The sequence below is a fragment of the Aulonocara stuartgranti genome, assembly GCF_965226115.1.
Source record: "Aulonocara stuartgranti genome assembly, chromosome: 9".
NCBI classification, from domain to species: Eukaryota; Metazoa; Chordata; class Actinopteri; order Cichliformes; family Cichlidae; genus Aulonocara; species Aulonocara stuartgranti.
This window is the reverse complement of record NC_138960.1, coordinates 3,170,942-3,192,861: the sequence shown is the minus strand read 5'-3', so window position 1 is coordinate 3,192,861 and position 21,920 is coordinate 3,170,942. Positions and strand designations below refer to the sequence as shown.

General features: G+C 45.9%; 1 protein-coding gene across 9 annotated transcripts in view; it reads left to right on the top strand.

The window, feature by feature from the left end:
- The window catches only part of LOC309714877 (uncharacterized protein), a 114,684-nt gene that overhangs the window by 23,116 nt on the left and 69,648 nt on the right, over positions 1–21,920 (top strand). For 7 of the 9 annotated variants that reach the window (XM_082547596.1, XM_082547598.1, XM_082547595.1 and 4 more), the window contains exons 2-3: positions 8,886–9,074; positions 16,150–16,206. In XM_082547596.1, coding sequence (XP_082403722.1) covers positions 8,886–9,074; positions 16,150–16,206 — 246 coding nt within the window. The remainder of the gene's footprint in view (positions 1–8,885; positions 9,075–16,149; positions 16,207–21,920) is intronic. The other 2 variants (XM_082547601.1, XM_082547597.1) reach the window with 1 other exon arrangement.

Here is a 21,920-nt window from a genome sequence, read left to right as displayed (position 1 = left end):
AAGCCAAAATCCTAGTCAGAAATATAACCTGATCAATTGGCCTGCACCTGTTTTTAGATGGGCGAAAGTGAAAAGTGAAAAAGCAACATGTGAGTTATTAGATCAGCTCAAACTGTGGTTTCTTATTTTTTGTACAGGAAACACTTTCACTGTCCTCATCTGTACATCATACAGGGCATTGAATATGTTTGCCATTAAACTGTGCTTTTCAGGGTATTACTGAACTGAGACAGTTTTGTTATAGGTCCAGCTCTGTTTGAAATAACAGTTAGAGCTGCAGAGGCGGGTCTCTCTGATGACAGAAACGTGGAGGGCCAAACTTAGAAAGTAGCCAAGTTCCTTTAATTTCTTACTTCTGCAGCTGTGTGGATTTGTGTGTGCACTCACAGCCACCACATGGTCACAGCCGGTTGGTCCTCCTAATGTAGGATCACTGTGCTGCACCTGTGCACCTCCCCAGACTAATTACAGCGTCTGTGTGACACACACGGCTAGACCCCGCCCTGAATGCAGCAACCAATCAAGAGGCCCGTGGGACTGTCTGTGTCTCTGTGTTTTCCCTCTCAGCCACTTGGAGCAATCATAGTAGTTACAGTTGCAGAGCCTGGTGGTGACTTACCACTAACTTCATGTTGTTGTGTGTGTGTGTGTGTGTGTGTGTGCGTGTGTGTGTGTGTGCGTGTGTGCGTGTGTGTGTGTGCGTGCGTGCGTGCGTGCACGTGCGTGCGTGCGTGCGTGTGTGTGTGTGTGCGCGTGCGTGCGTGCGTGCGTGCGTGCGTGTGTGTGTGTGTGTGTGTGCGCGTGTGTGCGTGCGTGCGTGCGTGCGTGTGTGTGTGTGTGTGTGCGTGTGTGTTATGACTAGATGATGTGCAGAAGTGTGAGAGATCTGTCTGGTACAGTAGTGATACAGTAGAGTGGGAGCTGGAGTCTGTGGGAGTGTCTGAGGATCTGCTCACTGCTCTGATTTTCTCCTTTATCCGAGGAGACGATCGCGATGAAGGACGACTGTTGTTTGTGCTCAATCACTGAAGTGTTTGCTGCTTGTAAATAGTTCAGCTAGTGTAGAGTTTCATACCACACACAGGAAGTCAGCAGCATTTTGAAATGGTCACTCCAAGTATGCAGCGTGTATTGTGGATAGTCGACACACACTTTTCAAGTCTAAGTAATCGTAATAGAATCGATGAGCATGTTTTCTCCTTGCAGGTTTAACAGGGTTGTAAACAGCTGTGACCTCGTTACATCAGCACAGAGCGCTGAGACAATTTCAAGAATATCAGGCAGACGCTGCTTTTCTCACCAGTTGGTTCTCTCTGTGAATAGTTGCACTATTACTTTTTTCGCGTGTGTGTGTGTGTGTGTGTGTGTGTGTGTGTGTGTGTGTTCCTGGTAGGGTGCACTGACAAAGTGTTGCAATTGTGTGACTTTGCTGAAGTAGACTGAATGGCCCGCCAGGAATGCCAGTGATAGCATCTCCCTCAGATTAGTGTGGTGGCAGCTGGACACACGCGGGACAGCATCTTCTGTCATGTGCAGTAGGAAATTTAACTGGCTTGGTATTGTGTGTGTGTGTGTGTGTGTGTGTGTGTGTGTGTGTGTGTGTGTGTGTCATCTACATAATAGAATAAATGTATGCAGTTCAGACAGGAATGTCTGCCGAGGAGTTTTTATGACATGACACTTGAGCGTGACAGGGTGGAGGATGCCCTGTGGGCATACTTGAAGTTGTGATTTAAAGGGTGTGAACAGCTTTCAGATCACTCACTCACCTCCCTCCTCCCCCCTCTGCTTTCATGTAAACGTACAAAGGGAGGGTCATGCTGTCTGCGCCTTCTTTCATCATTTTTTATTTCAGACATAAAGACTTTGTGTCCACAGCGCTGCAGGCTTCACCCGGTGACGGCAGAATCAGGTCTGCACATCGTCCTCAGGAGTCGGTCCTCACATGTAACATGCAGCAGGAAACCAGGCAGATGCCCCGTGATTGCATTCATGTTTTTCACATTTGGCTGTAGGTCGTTGCAGTGATCAGCTGATTGCACAGACTGACTGTAACACCGGCACATTTGACTGCAAGGCAATTGCGCAAGTCACCTGGCAGCAGGTAACCTGTCTCCAAGCGACTGTGGTCACTGTCAGACATACGGGTTTGCTAATGATTGCTGCTTCATTTGTAAGCAGTCAGATTGCTAACATGTTATGGTTGATCTGAGAGTCTGCAGCTCGTGCAGCTATGTGTGTTTGCAGCAGGGGGCCTGACTATGGAAGCCCGTTTCTGCCACTAAAAAAAAAAAAAAGGATCCATAACTCAAAATTTCAAGTTACTTTCTCTAAATTTTGACGTATTAACTCGAAATTTTGATTTATTAACTCAAAATTGGCACGTATATAAGCATATGGCGCGTTCCTCTGCGCCATATGCTTCCGGGTAAGAAGAAAGCGACCTCATTCACGTATATTTTTGATTGGCAGAGCTAACTCGAAATTTCGAGTTATGGATACTAGCTGTTTTATTTTTATTTAGTAGTGGAAACGGGCTTCCATACCTGACTGATTATCAGCTGCTTGTGTTGTTAAATAAATGCAGGATTGCAGTGAAATTGCTGCCCTGCAGCATCTATGTTGCCAATTGTTTCCAACCTATGAGATTTGAAACAATTGGCAACAATTGGTATAGAAAAGAATAGAATAGCCTTTATTGTCATTGTACAGAGTACTCTGTACAATGACAATGTGCTCAACGTGGACAGCAACAGATTAGCAGTTTTCACTGACTTGTCTCAGTTGATCTCTGTGTTATCACAGATTGCATGCAAACTGCCTTCTTGTGGTTTTATTGCTGTCTCCAGACATTAAAGTTGCCTTGGAGACACCAGCTGACCAGGTGTGCGAGCAGTCACAGGCACTGAGCTGCACAGTCACAGTGTGCTTTTCAACCACTGTTTTCCTCAGTGTGACTGTAAGATAAGATGCTCTGGGAGCAGGCAGAGTAAAGACTACTTAGTGTCTTGTTGAACTGCACTGGAGTTTCACTTATACAACCCCAGTGGTTGCCAAACATTTCGGTCTGTATGTGAGGGAGTTTAAATACCTCGTGTCTGCACTGCAAAGGAAAAGTATAGTTTTAGTTTTAATGGAAGGAAAAACCAGCTTCACCAAATTCCCCTGCTCTAAACTGAGGACTAAAGCAAAGCTGCTGGTTTATGTCTGCGAATAAAAAGTCCTGCAGACGACATGGAACACGTGCTGGTCAATAAATGAACACAACAATCCATCAGTTTGTTTATGACCTAATCCTGTGTGTGGGTGGGTGTGTGTGTGGGGGGGGGGGGGTGTCTTGTAGGGAGAGAGAGAAAGTGAGCTATGGCTGAAAGTCCCTCGTCAGCTGTTTCTGTATAACAGATGAAACACAAACAAAACTGTAATGCAGAAAAAAGAAAAAGGGGAAGCTGGCACACACACACGCACACACACGCACACACACGCACACACATGCACACACATGCACACACACACGCACACACACACGCACACACATGCACACACACACGCACACACATGTACACACACACGCACACACACGCACACACACATGCACACACATGCACACACATGCACACACACACGCACACACATGTACACACACACGCACACACACGCACACACACATGCACACACATGCACACACATGCACACACACACGCACACACATGCACACACATGCACACACACACACACACACACACACACACAGTAAGCTGAGCGTTTAGAGGAAGTGTCATCAGAGGTGAGCTCCTCCCACAGTGACTGCACAGCCAGCCCACTGTGCACTCGTCCACTCGTCTGCGATTGGTCCCAGCTTAAAAACATGTTTAAAACTTCATAAACATTTGAAACTGTCTCCACTTTTCTAACTTCTTATGTGGCCCAGTGGCATTCAGCTACCTGAGATAACAATAAGTCTGTTTATGGTTTCATTCCACGGGAGCAGGTGTGTCAACATTCTTCATTCTTCAGTTCACACGAGGTCCAGGACTGAACGCTGTGCACAGAGTGCAGGTACCATTACAGCTCCGTGCAGTGAAGGAAACAGCAAATCCACTCGTGTTTACAGGCAGTAATCAGGATATGTGCATGGCTGGGTCAGCACTTAACAGTTATCAGTATTTAGCAGCATCTCCTACGCTCTGTTCCAGTGTGTGATTCATACACCTCAGCAGCCTCCAGTGAGGTCAGCGTTTCCCCTTACACTGTGACCATGTGACCTCACATAATCATAGGTCTACACTGTGGTATTGTAGGGGAATTAAGCTACCCCGCAGTTGTTTTACAGCCACGTTGACCTTGTGCGCTGAATAGCTCCGCATGCTCCTCCCAAACCCTTAAAGCAGTGGAGTAAGTGTAGCTGCAGGCGGGCGACTGTTGACACCATAACTGCAGAGTTTCAGCTTTGCTGCCTGCTCGTATTAAAGTCTCCTAAACGCTGAAAGAAGCTCACAGCCGCACATGTACTGTGTCTTATTCTGGGACTGAAGATGAGCTTAACAGGGAACTGATCTCATGCTTTGTGTGTCACAAGCTCAAGCTCTCAGTTTTCTCATCTTTTTTTTGTCATATTACACTAGTGGACGGGCATTGGTCTTTTCACATAGCTGAGTAATTATAGCTGCTCTGAGCTGAGCTGCAGTGTGCTGCAGGTGGGACGTGGAAGCAGCAACCAAACCGTGTGTTTGGTTGTTACCAGGATTTCTGACTCGAGCTGCGACATGTTTCCTTGTAGATTATGTGATTGAGGATTTTACGGTCGGGGTAATGATTCACAGAGGACAAACGTCTTGCTGTAAACTCAAATCCAGATTGTTGCTCAATGATTAACCACGGAAGCTGAAATCAGACCGTGCAGTAAGAAGATTTCCTCAGATAGACCGTCTTTAGGTGACTCTGGGTGAGCGAGTATTCCCCTGCCTGCCTGAGGATTAATCCAGCATGACATTATGTTGTGTTGTCATATATTGAAGCAGAAGGAGAAAAAATTGCTGGGGATTCTGTGGGATTAGAGTCATCAGTCACTCTGACAGTTGCTATAATGCTCGACTCTTGGCGAGGCCGAGCTTGTGGTTCTTTCACTCACCTGTGCATAAGCAGAGCTCTCCCTCTACAGCACAACACAGTGTTATTGGGATCATCTTGTTGTTTGAGTGGAAATAACTGCTTCACCAGTTAACTTATGTCACCAACAAGTCATCAGGGTGGTTAACCTGCCCGGTGTAGCCTGGTGGCCTTGGTTGCTTCAGATCAGCTTTGCTGTCAGTAAAGTGTGTCATTGGCTACACGGAGCGGCTACTATCTGCATTCTGGACACAGATGTTTTCAGAGATGAGCGCCTCTCGCTGCTTCCTCTGACATTCTCTGCGTGATCAGACGAGCTGTCTCGGTGGTCGTGGGCAGCGTCGTCCTGTTTCATGCTGAAGAACAATTTCAAACCAGTTTCAGCATCTCCATCCATCCTGTTCCGTTTATCCTGATCAGAGTCACGCGGCTGGAGCCGATCCCAGCTGTCACGGGGCGTGAGGAAGGGTACGCCCAGTTTGTCGGACACAGCGAGGCAATTTCAAATCCCCAATCAACCTAACCCACTGACTGTCTTTGGACTGTGGGAGGAGTTTGCACAGACTTTCATACAGTCAGACTGTATGAAAGAGACCATAAAGGTTAAACGTGTGTGTTTGAGGTCAACTGAAAAGTCTCGTATTTCCTCGTCTAGAAATCATAAAGCCTCAAAGCCTTGCAGACCTACAATAAACAGCACCTGAAAAGCTGGTGTGTCCTTTGACCTTTGACCTCCCTGCTCTTATATCTGGCCTTCCTCCTCCTCACCTTCAGATAACCCTCACAGACGGGGCATTAATAGAAAGCCCAGGATGTCCTCTTGTTGTTACAGCAGGATACACGTGATAGATTGGATAAATGATGCTCGGTGTGGAGGTCTCAAACTCATTTCCTCAGGAGGGTAAACAGTAGTCGAGCTGATGCTGTGTCTACTTTGAAGAAAGAACAATGTTATGAGGAAATAATAATAATAATAATAATGGATACTTTATTGATCCCCATGGGGAAATTACTTGTTTTTCTCTGCATTTGACCCATTCACTCAGTGAAGCAGTGGGCAGCCCACTAAGCAGGCGCCCGGGGAGCAGTGTGTAGGGACGGTACCTTGCTCAGGGGTACCTCAGGGTAGCCGTTAAGTGGATTCGAACCGCCGACCTTCCGATCATGGGGCGACCACTTTACCTACTGAGCTATCCCTGCCCCTATGAAAAATGAAAGTCGTTGCCTCGTTCCTGCTTCCTTGGAGCTGCTCATGTTCCTCGTGTTGCTGCTAGATTGGCCTTTGTGTTCATGTCAGGCTGTATTATTGTTTATATTCAGTAGAGGAGTGTGGAAGCAGACTGTGAGGAGGCTTAACCTTCACCTCAGCTGACACACACAGGCTTACAGCACAGACTGTATATAAAAGAGACTTAGCAAGACACACACACACTCAAGCATATGTTGGCAGACAACACAATAGAAGCTGCCCTTTCCATGGATTTCCTTCCTTTGTTGAATCCAGATTATTTCCGAGTGGCCGCACCAGAGTTGTCAGCAGCAGGAGGTGAAAACAGCAGCTCAAGGTCAAAAAGCCCCAAAATCTTATGAGTTTTTAATCCCAGGGTGGTATTCTGTCCCACTGCAGGAGCTGGGCTAATGAAAAGCCTGTCCTCCTGTGGTTATGTGGAAATGGAAGCAGTTGAAGGCCAGGCAGGCAGCAAACAAAGACGTACGGTATCTCATCCTGCAGTGAATCCAATGACATTGTAGGCTGGGTGGCACAGATCACTCGGCTAACCGTGCAGCTGGTGCAAATGACACACTGTATACTAAACACACAGATGATGTGGGGTTAAATATGGAAACTGGGGCAACGTTTGTGACCAGCATGGCTTTGAGGTGGAGGCAGCAGCGTGTTTGCGACACACCCTGGTCTGTGCCGGGGACTCGTACTGCTGCTGGTGCAGATGAATACGCCTGTGAGAGTTTGTTTACGCTCCCAAACGTGAAAGCTGCTTGTCATTCATGACGGTCGCAGTTTAAGCCGCGATCACGTTTTCTGTGTTTCTCGCTGATTGTGCGAGGACGTCTTTTTTCAACAGGCACCACATGTTGCTTCTGTAAATATAAAAATATCAGACGTCACATGTCAGGCTGTGCTTCAGCTCCAGCTCCTGCTGTTTAGTTCTTAAATACCCCGAGTATGGCGGGTCGAGCGTGCTGAGGCACAGACAAAGGTACTCGCGTGAATGCGCGTGTGAATGGATGAATCAGGCTTTTATAAGGAAGCACCCACCTTACCTTCAGTCAAAACTTTGAGTCTGTTGAATCTCTCAGTAACCTTGAGATGAACCTGTACCCACCAGTATGTGAAAATATAAGAACCCCAAATGAGTCTAAAGAGTGCAAGAGAATTGTTCCTAATTGTCATTAAAGGCTGCCAAACTACAAATCAACAGTTCTTCTACCCAGTTATGTGACTGGCAGCGTTTCTGGGGAGGATACCTGTACCTGCTCTTTGTGCAGTCAATAAGAAGATCATCCAGTAGATGGGGCTAGAGAGTTGAGTTGGTGCTGGCTTGCTGTGTTTGCACTGCAGATGTGTTGCATGCATGGACTAATGATATTTATTCATGTGTGGATACGAGTTTAGTTAGCACACCCAACGTAGAACATATATTAAGTCAATGCAGGCTGGATGTTGTAACGCCCTCGACCCTGACCGTGGACCCAGTGTTTTGGACACAGTGGACCTGATGATGAGAGTGTGGAGACAGATTAATGTGTCTGAGCAGCAGAGAAAGGCTGGCTGCTTCTGTGGCCAAGATAATCTGGCATTATAGCTGGAAGATGACACAGCAGGACTCTGCAGATTCCCAAGGTGCCCATTGGTCAGCTGAACTCATGTGTAGGCACAGACTGTGCTTCTGTCTGGTTCCAGCTCATCGGTTTCATTCAAACACCCTGATCTCGTTTGAAACTCCGCCCCCTTGTGGCAGATGGAGTTTTTATCAGTGGAAAAGTTTTCTTCTGTGTAGTTTCCCTTCGAGCACAGGAGCGGTCAGGTTTAGTCCTTGCTGGTGGTAGAATGCCAGCTAACGCAGGTCTTTTGGCTACGCCTGTCCTACCTCAGGATACAAATCTGAAGCCCAGTTCAGTTCACGCCAAATGTTTTTCCTCTGATCACACCAAACAAGCATGACTTCCTGAGTAAATGATCCAGTGGGCTGGAACTGAGTTTTTCTAACTTCCTTTGACCACTTCTCCTATCATTTCCATTTTTCACTTTCTTCCTCTTTCTGTCCGCTCGCTTTGTCTTCATATACCTGCAGAGGTTTGCAGACAAAATCCAGGATTCAGGACTCCGTGTTTGTAAATTAACCTGCAGGTGGGACTAGTAATCCCGGTGCTTCCCTTAATCACCACATTTAAAGAAGAGTGTTTTAAAGGTGCAAAGCTAGAGTGATGACATCATGCTTATGAGTGTGCCAGGACTGTGTTTTACAAACAGGTTAGCAGCTCAGCTCGTACCCTGAGCTGCAGGCAGTGACGAGCTGCTCGGGGCAATGATCCCATGTCTAATTACACCCGAGCATCTTTACTGATCACATAATGCTGATAAACCTGTCATAGTTGGTTGGATGGTTCAAGCTGCAGATACAAATCTGCTGGAAGTAAAAGGCCGATTGACTTGGTGATGATCTTCACTTTAGATGAAATTATGTTTCAAGTGAATCTGTACCAGGAAAAAAACACAGGGACTCTTGTTTATTCGTGCGTCTTTCTGTCTGCAGCCATGGCGGAGTTAGACTTGAGTCTGAGCGATGCGCTGACGGACAGCGTTCCCCAGCCCGGCCCGGAGAACATGGTGCACCGGGACTTTGTGGCTGAGCTGGAGGCGGAGCACTTTGACGATAAGGTCGGAGAGACGGTGGGAAAGACGGACTACATCCCGCTGCTGGACAACGATGACACCAGGGCAGGTGAGATGAACGTGATGTCGTCAGTATCGTATGGGCAAACACATGCAGGGGAACAGCATGTTCATCTGGATCCATCGATCTAAACGCAGCATTCATTCTTCTTTTTACCTCCTAAGAAAAATATCTTTCACGTAGCTTCTGATTAGCAGCTGGTTAAGAAGGATTCCTGCTGTCACAGTGTGCACTGTGGGTTTGTCAGGGGGATGCTGTGGCTAGCAAGACGGATGTTGTAAAAGATGTTCACATGCAACAACATGCAACATGCATGCTCTGCAGCGCTGAGGCAAACTGCTCAATAACGCTCTGTAGTTTGGTTACTTCAACTCATATTTGATGCATTGTTGATAAAATCATTAGAGGTGGACCAAGAATAGATGAAAGAAACGACAGATCAGCCGATATTCTTCATAAATATTCTGAAAAGATTTAGCAGCTGTAAACAAAGTACAATAATGAAACAGTAATACAGCGTACAGTTATACTCCTCTGCCCATAGACTATAACACTGTGTAACATTAAAGCAGAGAGGGTGTGCCTTTGACCTGAACTCCAGCTGCTCCTGTATGACTGATGGATGCAGGCGCTGCTGCACGCTGGCTGCCATCTTGGATCTGCTCGGGTGTCGTTCACCCACAGGGCAGACAGTAACCGGAAGATACGCAGAGCAGCAGTCAGTGCTTTGAACATTTGGCTGGTAAAATGTGGGGATGACACAGGAAACTGTATTTTTATTGTGAGCTGTCAGTAAATGCTCTGTGTCAGGGAGGAAGTGAGACAGCTGGGTAGAAGTATGCAGAAGAAGAAGAAGAAGAAGAAGTGTCCTTGAGCAACTTGCTTGGCTCCAGAAAGCTTCTAAAATAAGTGTGGCACATGTGATCAGATGCCTTTGGGTCATTAGCCGCGGGCGACGTGTTGAAGCTCCTGGGTGCGGTGCATTTGTTGTCGTGAGGAGTTTCACGTTACCCTTCGGCTGAGTTTGAGTTTGCAGGAATCAGAAGGAATTCCAAAGTTCGAGGACAAATGGCAGCAGCTCCGAGACAAACACCACAGCTTTATTAGAATAAGTAAGCTGTCAAGAGCTGCCAGTGTTGTTTCCTGTCAGAGCTTTAAGAAAGCAGTAAGTGAATATCAGCTGTTGTCCCAAACTGACCTCTGTGGCGAGACGACATTAAGCTGCTGTCTGCAGTTTGAACTGTGGCTGAGAAGGATACAAAAGTACACGATCTAATAAAGAGGTCAGCTCCAGTGCTGACAAACAGTAGATGGATCGAATAAAAAAGAAGTGACGGTTAGCCGAGAATGACTCAGCTCTCGGGCCTGTTTTGGTTAGCCAGACACTTCGGTCAGACAGTCAGACTGTGTGTGGGCACTCGTCAGTGACAGCCGGCTGCAGGACGGGCCGTGGGTGGCGTTGCCAGTGATCAACTGTGGCACGCTGTGTGCATTTGGACAAACGCACACATGCTGACACGCCGAGTGCCAAACAGCAGGGCGAGGCAGTCCGCGAGTCATTGTCCTCTGTCAGCATGACAGGGAGATGGAGGTGGCGTACATTTGTTGTTGTTTTCCCCCCTCTGTGAGTTATTGTTTCAGAGCCCCGGTGCTCCAGTAATGTGCAGTGCTGCACTCGTGCATTTCATCCGTCGTATTCGACTTTTATCTGTATGTTTTTGTGCACGCCTCTCCTTTCTGTGCTCGGTGGTTGAATGCATCAGCGCGTGTTTATGTACGTACGGCATGCACCGGTTTGCATCCTGCTGTTTACGTGCCCTTGCTTGCGTCGTTGTGATAGAAATCATGCCAGCGCTGCATCGTTTAGCACGATTAGTCGAGTAAGACTTGCATCTTTATGAAAAACTGAATATTTCTGGGCGTGAAAAACCTCCCATGTGCACAGCTGACCAATCAGACCATTACAAAGTGGCGAAGAAGAACAGAGCTATGGGGCATTTATTCACAAGTTGTTATTATTAAAGTTTAGATAAATAGGAGCTTAGTGTGAATAGAAGGGCAACAATAAAACAAATAATACACAGTTATGAGTAACTTCAAAAACATAAGACTTGAAAAGCCAAAATAAAATGATAAAAAATGTCTGTAAAGCTGAAGAAGCAGATTTAAAGTTTATCTTTGTAGATAAAGACTTCCAGCTGCTCCCAGGCCCTCCAGCAGGCGCTCTCAGGCCCTCCAGCAGGCGCTCCCAGGCCCTCCAGCAGGCGCTTCCAGCGGTTTAGGAACAGATAAAAGCTACTTAGGCCGTTTGGAAAAGCTAAACTCCCCAGGACGGGATGTTTTCCACAGTTGTCCTTTTTTCACATGTAACAAGCAGCAGGAAGTCGTCTCCACCAGGCACGTTCTTACCTCTGGAAATCACCCCTTTGGTTTTGTGGGCAAGCTGTCTGCACAGCGCTCGGTGGGGGCAGCACATGGCGTGACTTCGCATGGTGTGAATTCACCAGAATACCTGCGCTATTTGTACCTGGGCACAATCTGACTGCATCTGACATTTGCACTCTCACACGCACCTCTGTGGGGTGATTTGCAGAAAGGTTCGGAGCTTTGTTTTCATTGTAGCTTGTTCACAAAGTGGAGAAAGCACCATGATGCCACTGTGGAATTTAGAAGGATTTCCATTTGTTTCCCATACCTGCCAGTCTTGTGGAAAATAAACGGTTCCTGTTATTTAGCATTAATTTTAGTACGTGACTAAGCCTAGTCTTGATTTGGATCGGCAGTTATTTCTTTGCTGTAACACTGCTTCTTGTCAATAAGTCTTTACTGTTTATAAAAGGCGCCACGTTTGTAAGGAAAATGCTTCTGTGGGTTGAGCAGCAGAGTTGAGTGTGTGGGTTGCATCCATGAAAAACTTGCCAGATCTTCTCTGCCAATGCAACAGCTTATTCTGCTATTGATGGTTGCAGCATCGTCATGTAGAGGGAAGTCAGAGACAGGCTGTGAAGCTGGTGCCCCAACAAGACAACCCTGTCAGTACTTATGCACATAGTCTGCTACAGATTAGCAGGACGATATGGTCAGCAGCTACCTACTGACCCTACAGCACACGGTCAGTCTCCAGTCTCACACGTCTGCTGGGACGCCTGCCCTTCACCATCAGACCATTTGTGCTGCTGTCAGCAACGCGTGCACTGGAACCTGAACGTGTGGAGGAACGTGATGCTCATTGCAACAGCTTTTGATGGAGGCCGTGCGATGGTGTGGGCCAGCATCTCCCACTAAAGCAATGTTGGAGGCAATCTCAGTGCAGAGATCTGAAGATTATGCAAGCAGCAGCAGTCCCATATCTCCAGAGTCTGGGACTGAACTCTGTCCATCCAGATGACAGCACTCGCCCCCACAGTTTAACAGACACTACCTCCAGTTCACGAGTGCAGAGGGTGGAGCGTCTTGCCTGCAGATCTGAAACTCAACCCAGCTGAACACTTGTGGAATTAGCTTGAGCCAGACTGACCGACGCAGCCACACTGGCTGACGACCCCACAGCAGTGTGTGACCTGCAGGAGGAGGCGGTGCCAGGCTGTTGGGGCTGCGTATGCTTCTTCCACATCCTGTTCCGGCTCCTCTTAGAAATTCTCAGTTTGTCTTGTTTTGTCAGATTTCGATTGTCCGATTCAATAAACGACAGCAGTCAACAGCAAACTAAGACGTTTGACGTAGCAGAGAAGATGTGGAAAGTTTTGGGTACAGCCCACAAATTCACTTTCCTTACAAATGTGTCACCATTTAAAGAGAAATCAACAGTATGTCATTTACAGCTGAGAGGAATCGTTGGAACACACCAGTAATGGACCAAACACACGTTTCCTTCCTTGTTGCTTCCTGAGTGCTAAGTTAGGGCTGCTCAATTAATCGAATTTTAATCTCGATTACGATCTGGGCTTTCAACGATCATTAAAAATGACTGAGCCGATTATTAGCCCCTCCCTCGTGCTTTACTCTCGCGCTGCTCTGTGTGGCAAATCGAGCGCACCTCTCTGCGTTTTGAACACGCGTCACAACAATTAAGAGCAGCGGTCTCCAACCTTTTCATGCCCGACAATATTTTCATGGACCGGCCTTTAAGGTGTCGCGGATAAATACAACAAAATGAAACTAGTACCGGTACCGAAAAAAAGAAGGTTTATTCATAACTAGAGATGGACCGATCCGATATTACGTATCGGTATCGGTCCGATACTGACCTAAATTACTGGATCGGATATCGGAGAAAAATAAAAAATGTAATCCGATCCATTAAATATCACGAAAGCACCTCACAAAACTTGCAACACGCCTAACTCACCTCAGAACGTTAGCACGTCTGAGCAGTATGCATCACGTGATAGAGCGGCTGTGGCATGCGGGACCTGTCGGTGGTCTGGATAGCATGTGGAGCTTCGCTAGCAACCCGGCATTTCATCTCCGACAAAGTTATCCCGAGAGAAGTAAAGCAAGTGTGTAAGTCCATCTCTGAATGTTTGTAAAGCATTCCTGCGTTAAGCTTAACAAACGATATATGGAGCGACTGCCTCTTCTGGCTGCTACTTCAATCATGAAACTGCTTAACGATCAGCTGATCGGCTTTTCTGTCGCGAGTCCGTCTCTCTGGTTTGTTTTTGGCCCACTTTGCACCAGAAAGAGGAAACCAGCGGCTGAACAACAGCAGCACGTTTAAGCTTGATCAGCTGTTGTTAGAATTTATTTAATATTACTTTCTACTCCAGGATCTTTTTCTACAGCTGACGGCTGTAACTGTGCAGGGGCGGATCTAGCAAAGTTTAGCCAGGGGGGCCGATAGGGCATGAACAGGGAAAAGGGGGCACAAAGACATACTTTTCTTTCTTATTCTCATTTAAAATGTCGAGCTTTTAATAAATAATTATCTGACACCCAAAGTTTTAATCTGATGTAAAATGAATAGAAGTCAATTACTGTATATAGTAACTATTAAGTCTAATATATATACCCTAGTAAGCTATAGTACTTTTTCCTTTGGGAAGGTACCATCTGTGCAGTCTGCAATTTTGTTGAAGAAAGATGTTGAATCTATTTAATATTTCTTGAAAAATAATTGATTTCTGTGCATTTTTTTTCGCACTGCATCAAATTAAGGTTGATTACGTCGATTAAGCATCATGAGGTGGAGCGTGAGGGGTGGTTCCCTATTTTTTATTTATTTATTTTTGTTATTGCTGGGAGTTGGAACCCTATTAGTTAGGTTGCTTAATATTTACGCTAAGTACTCTTTAAAATACCAGAATAGGGAGGATGGAGCAGGTTTAAGTTTATTAGATTGATCAGTATTGCTGAACTATGAAACATTTTTTTTTGCATACAGGTATAACAGAATAGCTTTAGTGTAGTTGTTGTTTTAAACTTGAGTATGAACTTATACAAAATGCAGCAAAATATTTAAAAAAAACAGTTTTGTTGATTAAAAAACACAATATCGGATTCATATCGGTATCGGCAGATATCCAAATTTATGATATCGGTATCGGACATAAAAAAGTGGTATCGTGCCATCTCTATTCATAACCACATGAAAAGACCCAGGAAAACCGAGTTAACGATAAAAACGATAACAAAATAACGCTGAACACCGATTAAAAACCCTGAAAACCAGACATTTCACACCTGAGCCTCAACTCTCGTGGCCCGGTACCTAACAACTCACGGACCGGTACCGGTCCGAGGCCCGGGGGTTGGGGACCGCTGATTAAGAGGACCCGAGGGAAGCTCGGAAAGCTCAGCAGAAGTTATTTGGAGAGGAGAGTGACTGCTGTTGATTGAAAAGAGAGGTAAAAAACCTTCAGTGGTGTGGAAACATTATGGGTTCAGTCAGACGTGGATCAAGTAGACACAGTGTGTAAACTTTGCTACAGTGTAGCTGCGCCACAGAGCAACACTGCAAAGTTCACTAAACACAGATGTTTACATTTTTCATTGATTTGTTACATTGCAAACATTTGCACTGTTATCAGTATTTGCACTATTTTAGATTATTTTTGACAATCTTTAAAGTCATTATTCAACACATTGTTATTGTTAAATAAATATCGTCAAATAATCGAGATCTCAATATCAGTGAAAATAATCGTGATTATCATTTTGTCATAATCGAGCAGCCCTAGCTAAGTTAGCACAGAAGAGTGCTGTATCAGCACCTTTATGGTGAAACCCGTTGACACTATTGATACACACACACACACACACACACGTAGGAAAATATTTAGTATACACATCCAGAAATGCATACACTATTATATATTGTACATATATTTATTAGTTTCAGGTTGGCCATTCTTGTATTTTGCTCGTTTGCGTTGTTGTGTTTGCACATCTCTGTTGCTTGTGGGGCTCGCACACAAGAATTTCACTCGCATGTGCTGTGCCAGTGTGCCTGCACATGTGATGTGACAATAAAAAGTGATTTGATTTGATTTGATTTGATACCATGAGGCCAGACTGAGGTCGGCGGTGCCTCAATGCTTTCTGTCCTCATACTGCTCATTCCTGAGACATTATTAAGAGTGTTTGGTCAGTCTCGTCACAACACATTCATGTCGTTAGTGTTTTAGTTACTTGTGTAAAAGTGTGTCTGAAGTTCACATTTCTCAAACAAAGGTCAATAATTCATAAGTCACATGTCACACAGCATCACTCCTTCAGCATCCTCCCCTGACACCAGCCGATATATGCGTCTCGTCGCCTGCCCCTGCCTGACCGTAACTGCCCTTTGTGGTATTAGCAAGCACAGCCCCAGGCAGGCAGAAGACAAACACGCACCTCAAGTGAACAACAGCCATATCCAGATGCCCTTTAAAAAGCCAGTAAAGACAGGGTCAGTGGTTTCCATTCGATTGCCGACTCGGTGTGTCGTATGTCCGCCGTGCAGCGCAGCGCCGTGCAGCGCAGCGCCGTGCAGAGCAGCGCCGTGCAGCGCAGCGCCGTGCAGCGCAGCGCCGTGCAGCGCAGCGCCGTGCAGTTTGATTTCCTCTCAGGTCAAACCATTAGCACTCTGATGGATCGTAATGTCTTTGCTTGTTTTCGTGTTTGTGTGTGCGTGTGTGTGCAGACGCGGGTACTGCAATGGAGAATGGAAAGCAGGAAGCTCGTGGGGTGCAAAAACCTGGTAAGACATGTCCCACAATCGCCTGTCCTGCTGGTCTGTTTGCAAAGGCCAGCTGGTCGTCGCCATCCACCCATCATGGCCTCTTGACCTTTACTTGCCTGTCGAGCTTCATTTCATCCATCTGGAGCTTCACGTTCATTGGTTGTGTGTACCTGTTTGTGTGTGGGATGTTTGGGGCTTTTTAAAATCTGCAGGATGCTCAAACTGAGCAGAAAACGAGTTTAACGTTGGAAAAAAGACAGAAAAAGTAGTAAAGACTTGCTTTTCTGTTTAACATCAGACTGTATGTATTTGCATGACAGCGAGTCTTAAGTGGCTACAGGAAGTTGTCAGATTGTTGCGCTGATAATCAGCAGGGATCCTTGCAATGCTGGGAGAGACCGTCAGCTGCACACTGTGTGCTCAGCAGTCCTGTTGCATACGATCGGAATAAATTGATCTCACATTTGAAGTATTAAGCAGCAGAGATGAGGAACGCATACAGAGCGTCTAATGAACTATCGGATCTCTCTCTGGCTGTCTGCTCAAACACGAATAGACCAATGAGAGGAGTGTTTGTTGTGTGTGGGTGTGTGCTCCATTTGGAAATCAGAGCATCTGTTTTTTTCTCTCTTTTAAACTTTCCTTTCCAGTAGTCTGAGTAGTCTTTGTTCCCACCTCCCAACCTTAAGTAGCCCATACACACTTCTGTTCCTCTGTTCGCTGTTTTTGGTCGCGATGCTGATGATCCATAAAGTGCTGCTCTGCATGGCTTTGCTGGAGAAAGGATTATGCATGGGTATGTAAGTGATTGTGTATCGTGTCCCTCACTGGCAAAGCCCAGTTCCCACTGCTGCCTCTATCAGCACAGTGTGAAGGGTTGCATCCCTGCATCTTCTACACTCACAGGGAAAATATGGTGGTGGTGGGTGGAGGAGGTCTGTTCTCGACCAATCAGACTCCAAGAGGAGGTATTTGCAGGGTCTCCAGCCTACTGCCGATTCACTTCCTCTTCACAGTAAATGACACAGATGCAGGTTTAAGCTCTGTCCTCGCCGGCTCATCTATATCTGCCAGTTATTTCCTGATGAAAGCATGCCCTGCTTTATTATCTGTTTCACTCTAAAAGGAATAACAGTGAACAAAATGATGTGTTTGTATAGCGCTTTACTTAGTCCCTATGGACGCCAACGCTTTACACCACATTCAGTCATCCACCCATCCACACACACATCCACACACTGCTGATGGCAGCTACATTGTAGCCACAGCCACCCTGGGGCGCACTGACAGAGGCGAGGCTGCCGGACACTGGCGCCCCCGGGCCCTCTGACCACCACCAGCAGGCAAACATAATGTGGATTTAAAAGACTTGAGACTAGTAATCATAAACTAACCTAGAAATGGAGTAGTGCATTCCTTTGGTTAAAATCATAGTCTCGTTCTCATTTAATACAAATATTCGTCCACATAAATATTATGCATGTGTTGATCTCTAAAAGCCTCTGAACTGCACGGTGTCCACAGACTGGTGGAGCATCAACAGCAAACATTACAGTCACACATCTCTGAAAGCAATCTGTTGGTATCTCCAGTTTTTGTCCTTTTTCTTTTTTTGCTGATCCGAGAATTGATCCGATCCGTGACTTAAAAGCGTGATCCGAACCGAACCGTGAGAGTTTTGATCCCTTGCACCACTAGTAGCCGCAAACTCCACTGGTGCAGCTTTGCAAACATCTTTTGCAGATTTAGTTTTCCAAGAGCTTCTTTGTCTACTCCTTGGTCTTTCTGTCGTCTTGGCTGCAGCAGGTCTGAACGGTGAGTTTGGGCTTTTGATGGAAAAAAGGCACCACGGTAAATCGAGTGGCTCTTTTAATCTATAACACAAGCAAACAAGAACCAAAGGAAGCACTTCCAGTAGTCAGTCGCATGCAGTGAACGTTCAGTTTACAATCAGCCGCCCTGCGAGTCGAACCGATGCTGATTCACATCCCGTGTAGGATCCACTGAGATGAAGTCACGGTGAGGATGGATGCTGATGACAGTGGGAGGAAGCGGTCTGCATGTAAATAAGTCCATAGTAACTGTCTGCATGCACGGGCAACTTGTGTTACCGTGGTGTTTGCATGCATTTGTTTCTAATAAAAAGGTGGCTGATTTCGCACACTGCATCTGTACTGAGATCAGCAGGAGCACAGTTTAGGCTGATAAACCTGTTCTCTTCCTGCTTTGGTAAACACAGCATCAGCCTCATCAGGCACAGTGGTTCCATCCATCACTGTTATTGCAGCAGTCCCCAAGGTAAGGACGCAGGCGGTATAAGTGGTAACTGGGTCAGAGGATTGAGAGCATACGCTGAATCCTGACAGTGCAAATGCAGATGTGTGTGCGCAGAGATGCTGCATGATGCTTCTGCATGATGCTTCTGCATGGCACACAAACTCAGCTGTAGGATGTCGTTTATCTTTTCATGTCCAGTAATGAGTTGAGGACGAGATGTTTTCTCATTGTTGATTTTGTGACATCTTTACTAACCTGGTTTCTTCCCTTTTCCTCCTTATCCCTTCCTGTTTATCCTCCTTCTTTTCTCCCTGTTTTGTGATATTTACACTCTTCTTTGTTGTTCTATATTCTTCTTTCTGTTTTATTGTTTCTTTTCTGCAATGTCTTTTTTACACTTTTCCTTCTTACTGCTCCCATGATGCTTCTTTTATCCTACGCCCCTGTTTTTCATCCTTTCCCAATCCCCACGCTTCAGAGGACTAGAACCCGCCTCCATCGCCATGCTGACTGTCAGCCCGCTGTGCTTCTGCTTCTGTGCACCTCCTCCCTTCTCCCCGTACCACCCACACACACACACACACACACACACACACACACACACACACACACACACACACACACACACACACACACACACACACACAGTCCTATCCACTGCTCCTTGATCCAGCATGAAGGAGAAAGTCTGAGGTTGTGGACAAGACCTCACATCAGCTTCACTCATCTCACACACACACACACACACACACACACTGACTTCAGCACACGCTGTTCCTCCAAATAACGTGTTGCTACACTGTGACTCACTCTGGGTACATCAGCGCTGTTTCTGGACGTATGCACGGTCACACGTTTCCTTCTTCAGTTCCTGTTTGACCTCAATGGTTTTCCACTGTTTCCTTTCGAACACTATTTTTTTCCCTTTGCAAATCAGCCACATTTGTCCATTATTAATAAAGTCCTGTCCTATTCATGTCAGTTTCCCAGATGTAGAAGCCTAAAGTCACATGAACAAAGTCGTGGCCCCGTGTGGATTTATGTTCGTGTCCTCACACACTCAAACACCATCCAGGCATGAACCCTTTCAGAGCTGCCTGTGCTGCAAGGCTGATCTGTCAACACCCAGCATCCAACACACACACACACACACACACACACACACACACACACACACACACACACACACACACACACACACACACACACACACGAGGTATTTGTGTATTGAAACCCTACAGAACTATTTATTCTTTTTTCCGGCTGTCCCTTCCTCCTGATGTGATCTAATGGGCCTCTCCACCATCCTTAGTAAACCAAATGTGTAGGTATGCCTAAACCGAACTGTCACTGATGTGAACGATGTCAGTGAGACGCAGTTCTGTCTTTTATTCTTTTTCACTGAAGGATGGAAAGTTTGGTTTGTAGCTCTGAAAGCTTTCATTTCAATTCTTTTTAATTGCTGTTTCAAAAACGTACGTCTTGTTAAATCTTCTTAGAGCTGTTCCTGTGTTTGTTGGGTCTGTGGCTGCGATCATCACGTATGCCATCAGTTCCTTCGGACGAACATTTTAGTTTGTCCAAACTGGTGATACGTTCCTGGTAGCCACGAGTTAACACGGACCTGCCGCCCACAGCTGTTCATTATTTACAGCTGAGTATGCACGGTGGCTTTCTATCACACAGCTCTGACTGGTGGCCAACATTCACCTGCTGCGGCCCTGCTTTTGCGTCTCTTGCCTATAAATGAACAGCATATCTCTGTGATGCATTAAAGCTGGATACAGACCCAACAACAGTTCAGTGCAGCTTTCACTATGAGTTCAGTCATGTATGTTACCTGTTAACATTTTAGATGCAGGGATTGTTCAACTGTATGCCACAAAGGTTTAGCCTGTTTCCTGTCAGTTGTTGTCATGGCATCGATCTGCGTGTCCTTTTTAGAGACTCTCTTTGTTGTCTGCCTTTGCCAATAAACAGAAATATTAACACACACTCACCTGCCTTGAGTTCTCTTTCTTCTAACCACACGGCTCTAAACCTCTGACTGCTTTCTATTTCTGTCTCTCACAGCCTTTGATATTAGCTGCAATGTTTCGTTCCTTTTCCAGATATTCCTCTATCGTAGCAGCTTTCTAAGAGAACAACATGCTTAATAATCCTGCAGCCTTTGGAGGCGGCGGCGTTTCCTAACGTAACGCTGGGAGATTAGCGTGTGCCACCGTGGAATGATTTTCCGGTGCTTCTTAGAGCTGAAGCCTATTTCTTTATTACGCTTCTTTTTCCTTTGTGCACATTTAATCTGTTGCACAATGTAAAAAATGGAAAGAGGTTTTCCAGCTATATCCGGTTTTTGTCTTTTTTATTTGGAGTAACAGCTCATGTGCTTTTTCTACAGCTTTCCATCATCCTCAGCTGAACTGCAGAAAAATGTGCCAAACAACCAAACTGGTCACTTTTGGCAGGAATGGACATTAAGCTTATTTTTTACGAGTACATTTGGGTTGACAAGCTGCCATCACAACAAATTACCATCAAACAAGTGTGCAGAAGAGCGAGCATGGAGTTTGTGTCGGAGGTTCATGGTGGGATTAATCCTCCTTACATGGAGCAGGTTGAGTCAGGTGCAGGTTAAGTTGATTTCAGCTTTTATGGCAAGACTTTGGCAACACGCCGCTCGAACGCTTTCTGTCAGAATGTTCAACACAGGGAGGAAAATGTATTATTTTTAGATAATTCGACTTACTTTAAGAAATGTTTGTGGAATATTAAAACTGTTGATGAAGGAAACCCGTCTGAACACTGTAGCATCATCAAAAACCTCGTCACGGTTCAGATGTTTTTATTAAAGTCCGTTCTGCAAACCTAACGCTCACCTGAGCCGGGCTGTGAGGTCACCGCACTAACAGTGATCACGGATGGCACGGCGGAGGTCTGCGTCAGGCAGTCACAGTAGTGCTGAGATGAGGTGGAGGCGGGCCAGAGGGCGGAGGAGCCTGAGCACGGGCACCATGTTCAACACCCAAATTACATTAAGGAAAAGTATTGTGTGAGCTGAAGTTGTGGGATTTGGTTTCCCATCTTTCACACTGTGGGAATCATGTTTCCATGGAGCAGCAGATTCCTGTAGCCTCACGTTCTCATTCAGAGAGTTCCCACCTTCCCCACGGCTTCTTTTTCCCCTGATCAGAGACATTAAGGTCATGAAGAACCTGTCTGCACTTATCGAACCGGCTGCTACTATGAACCAAACTAGTTTATCTGAGTCGTGCCATGAACACTGATATTCCGAGGAACGTTGTCAGTGTTAATGTCAGAGATGAGCACCTCCCTTTGGTTTGTGCGCTCAGGCTTTTTTTAAAAGGTAAAGTTACATTTCAGCTCGCAGAAACATGAAGAACAGGGTTCTGATTTCTTTTTCTATCGATCTATGAATTTCTAGTTAACATCTAGTT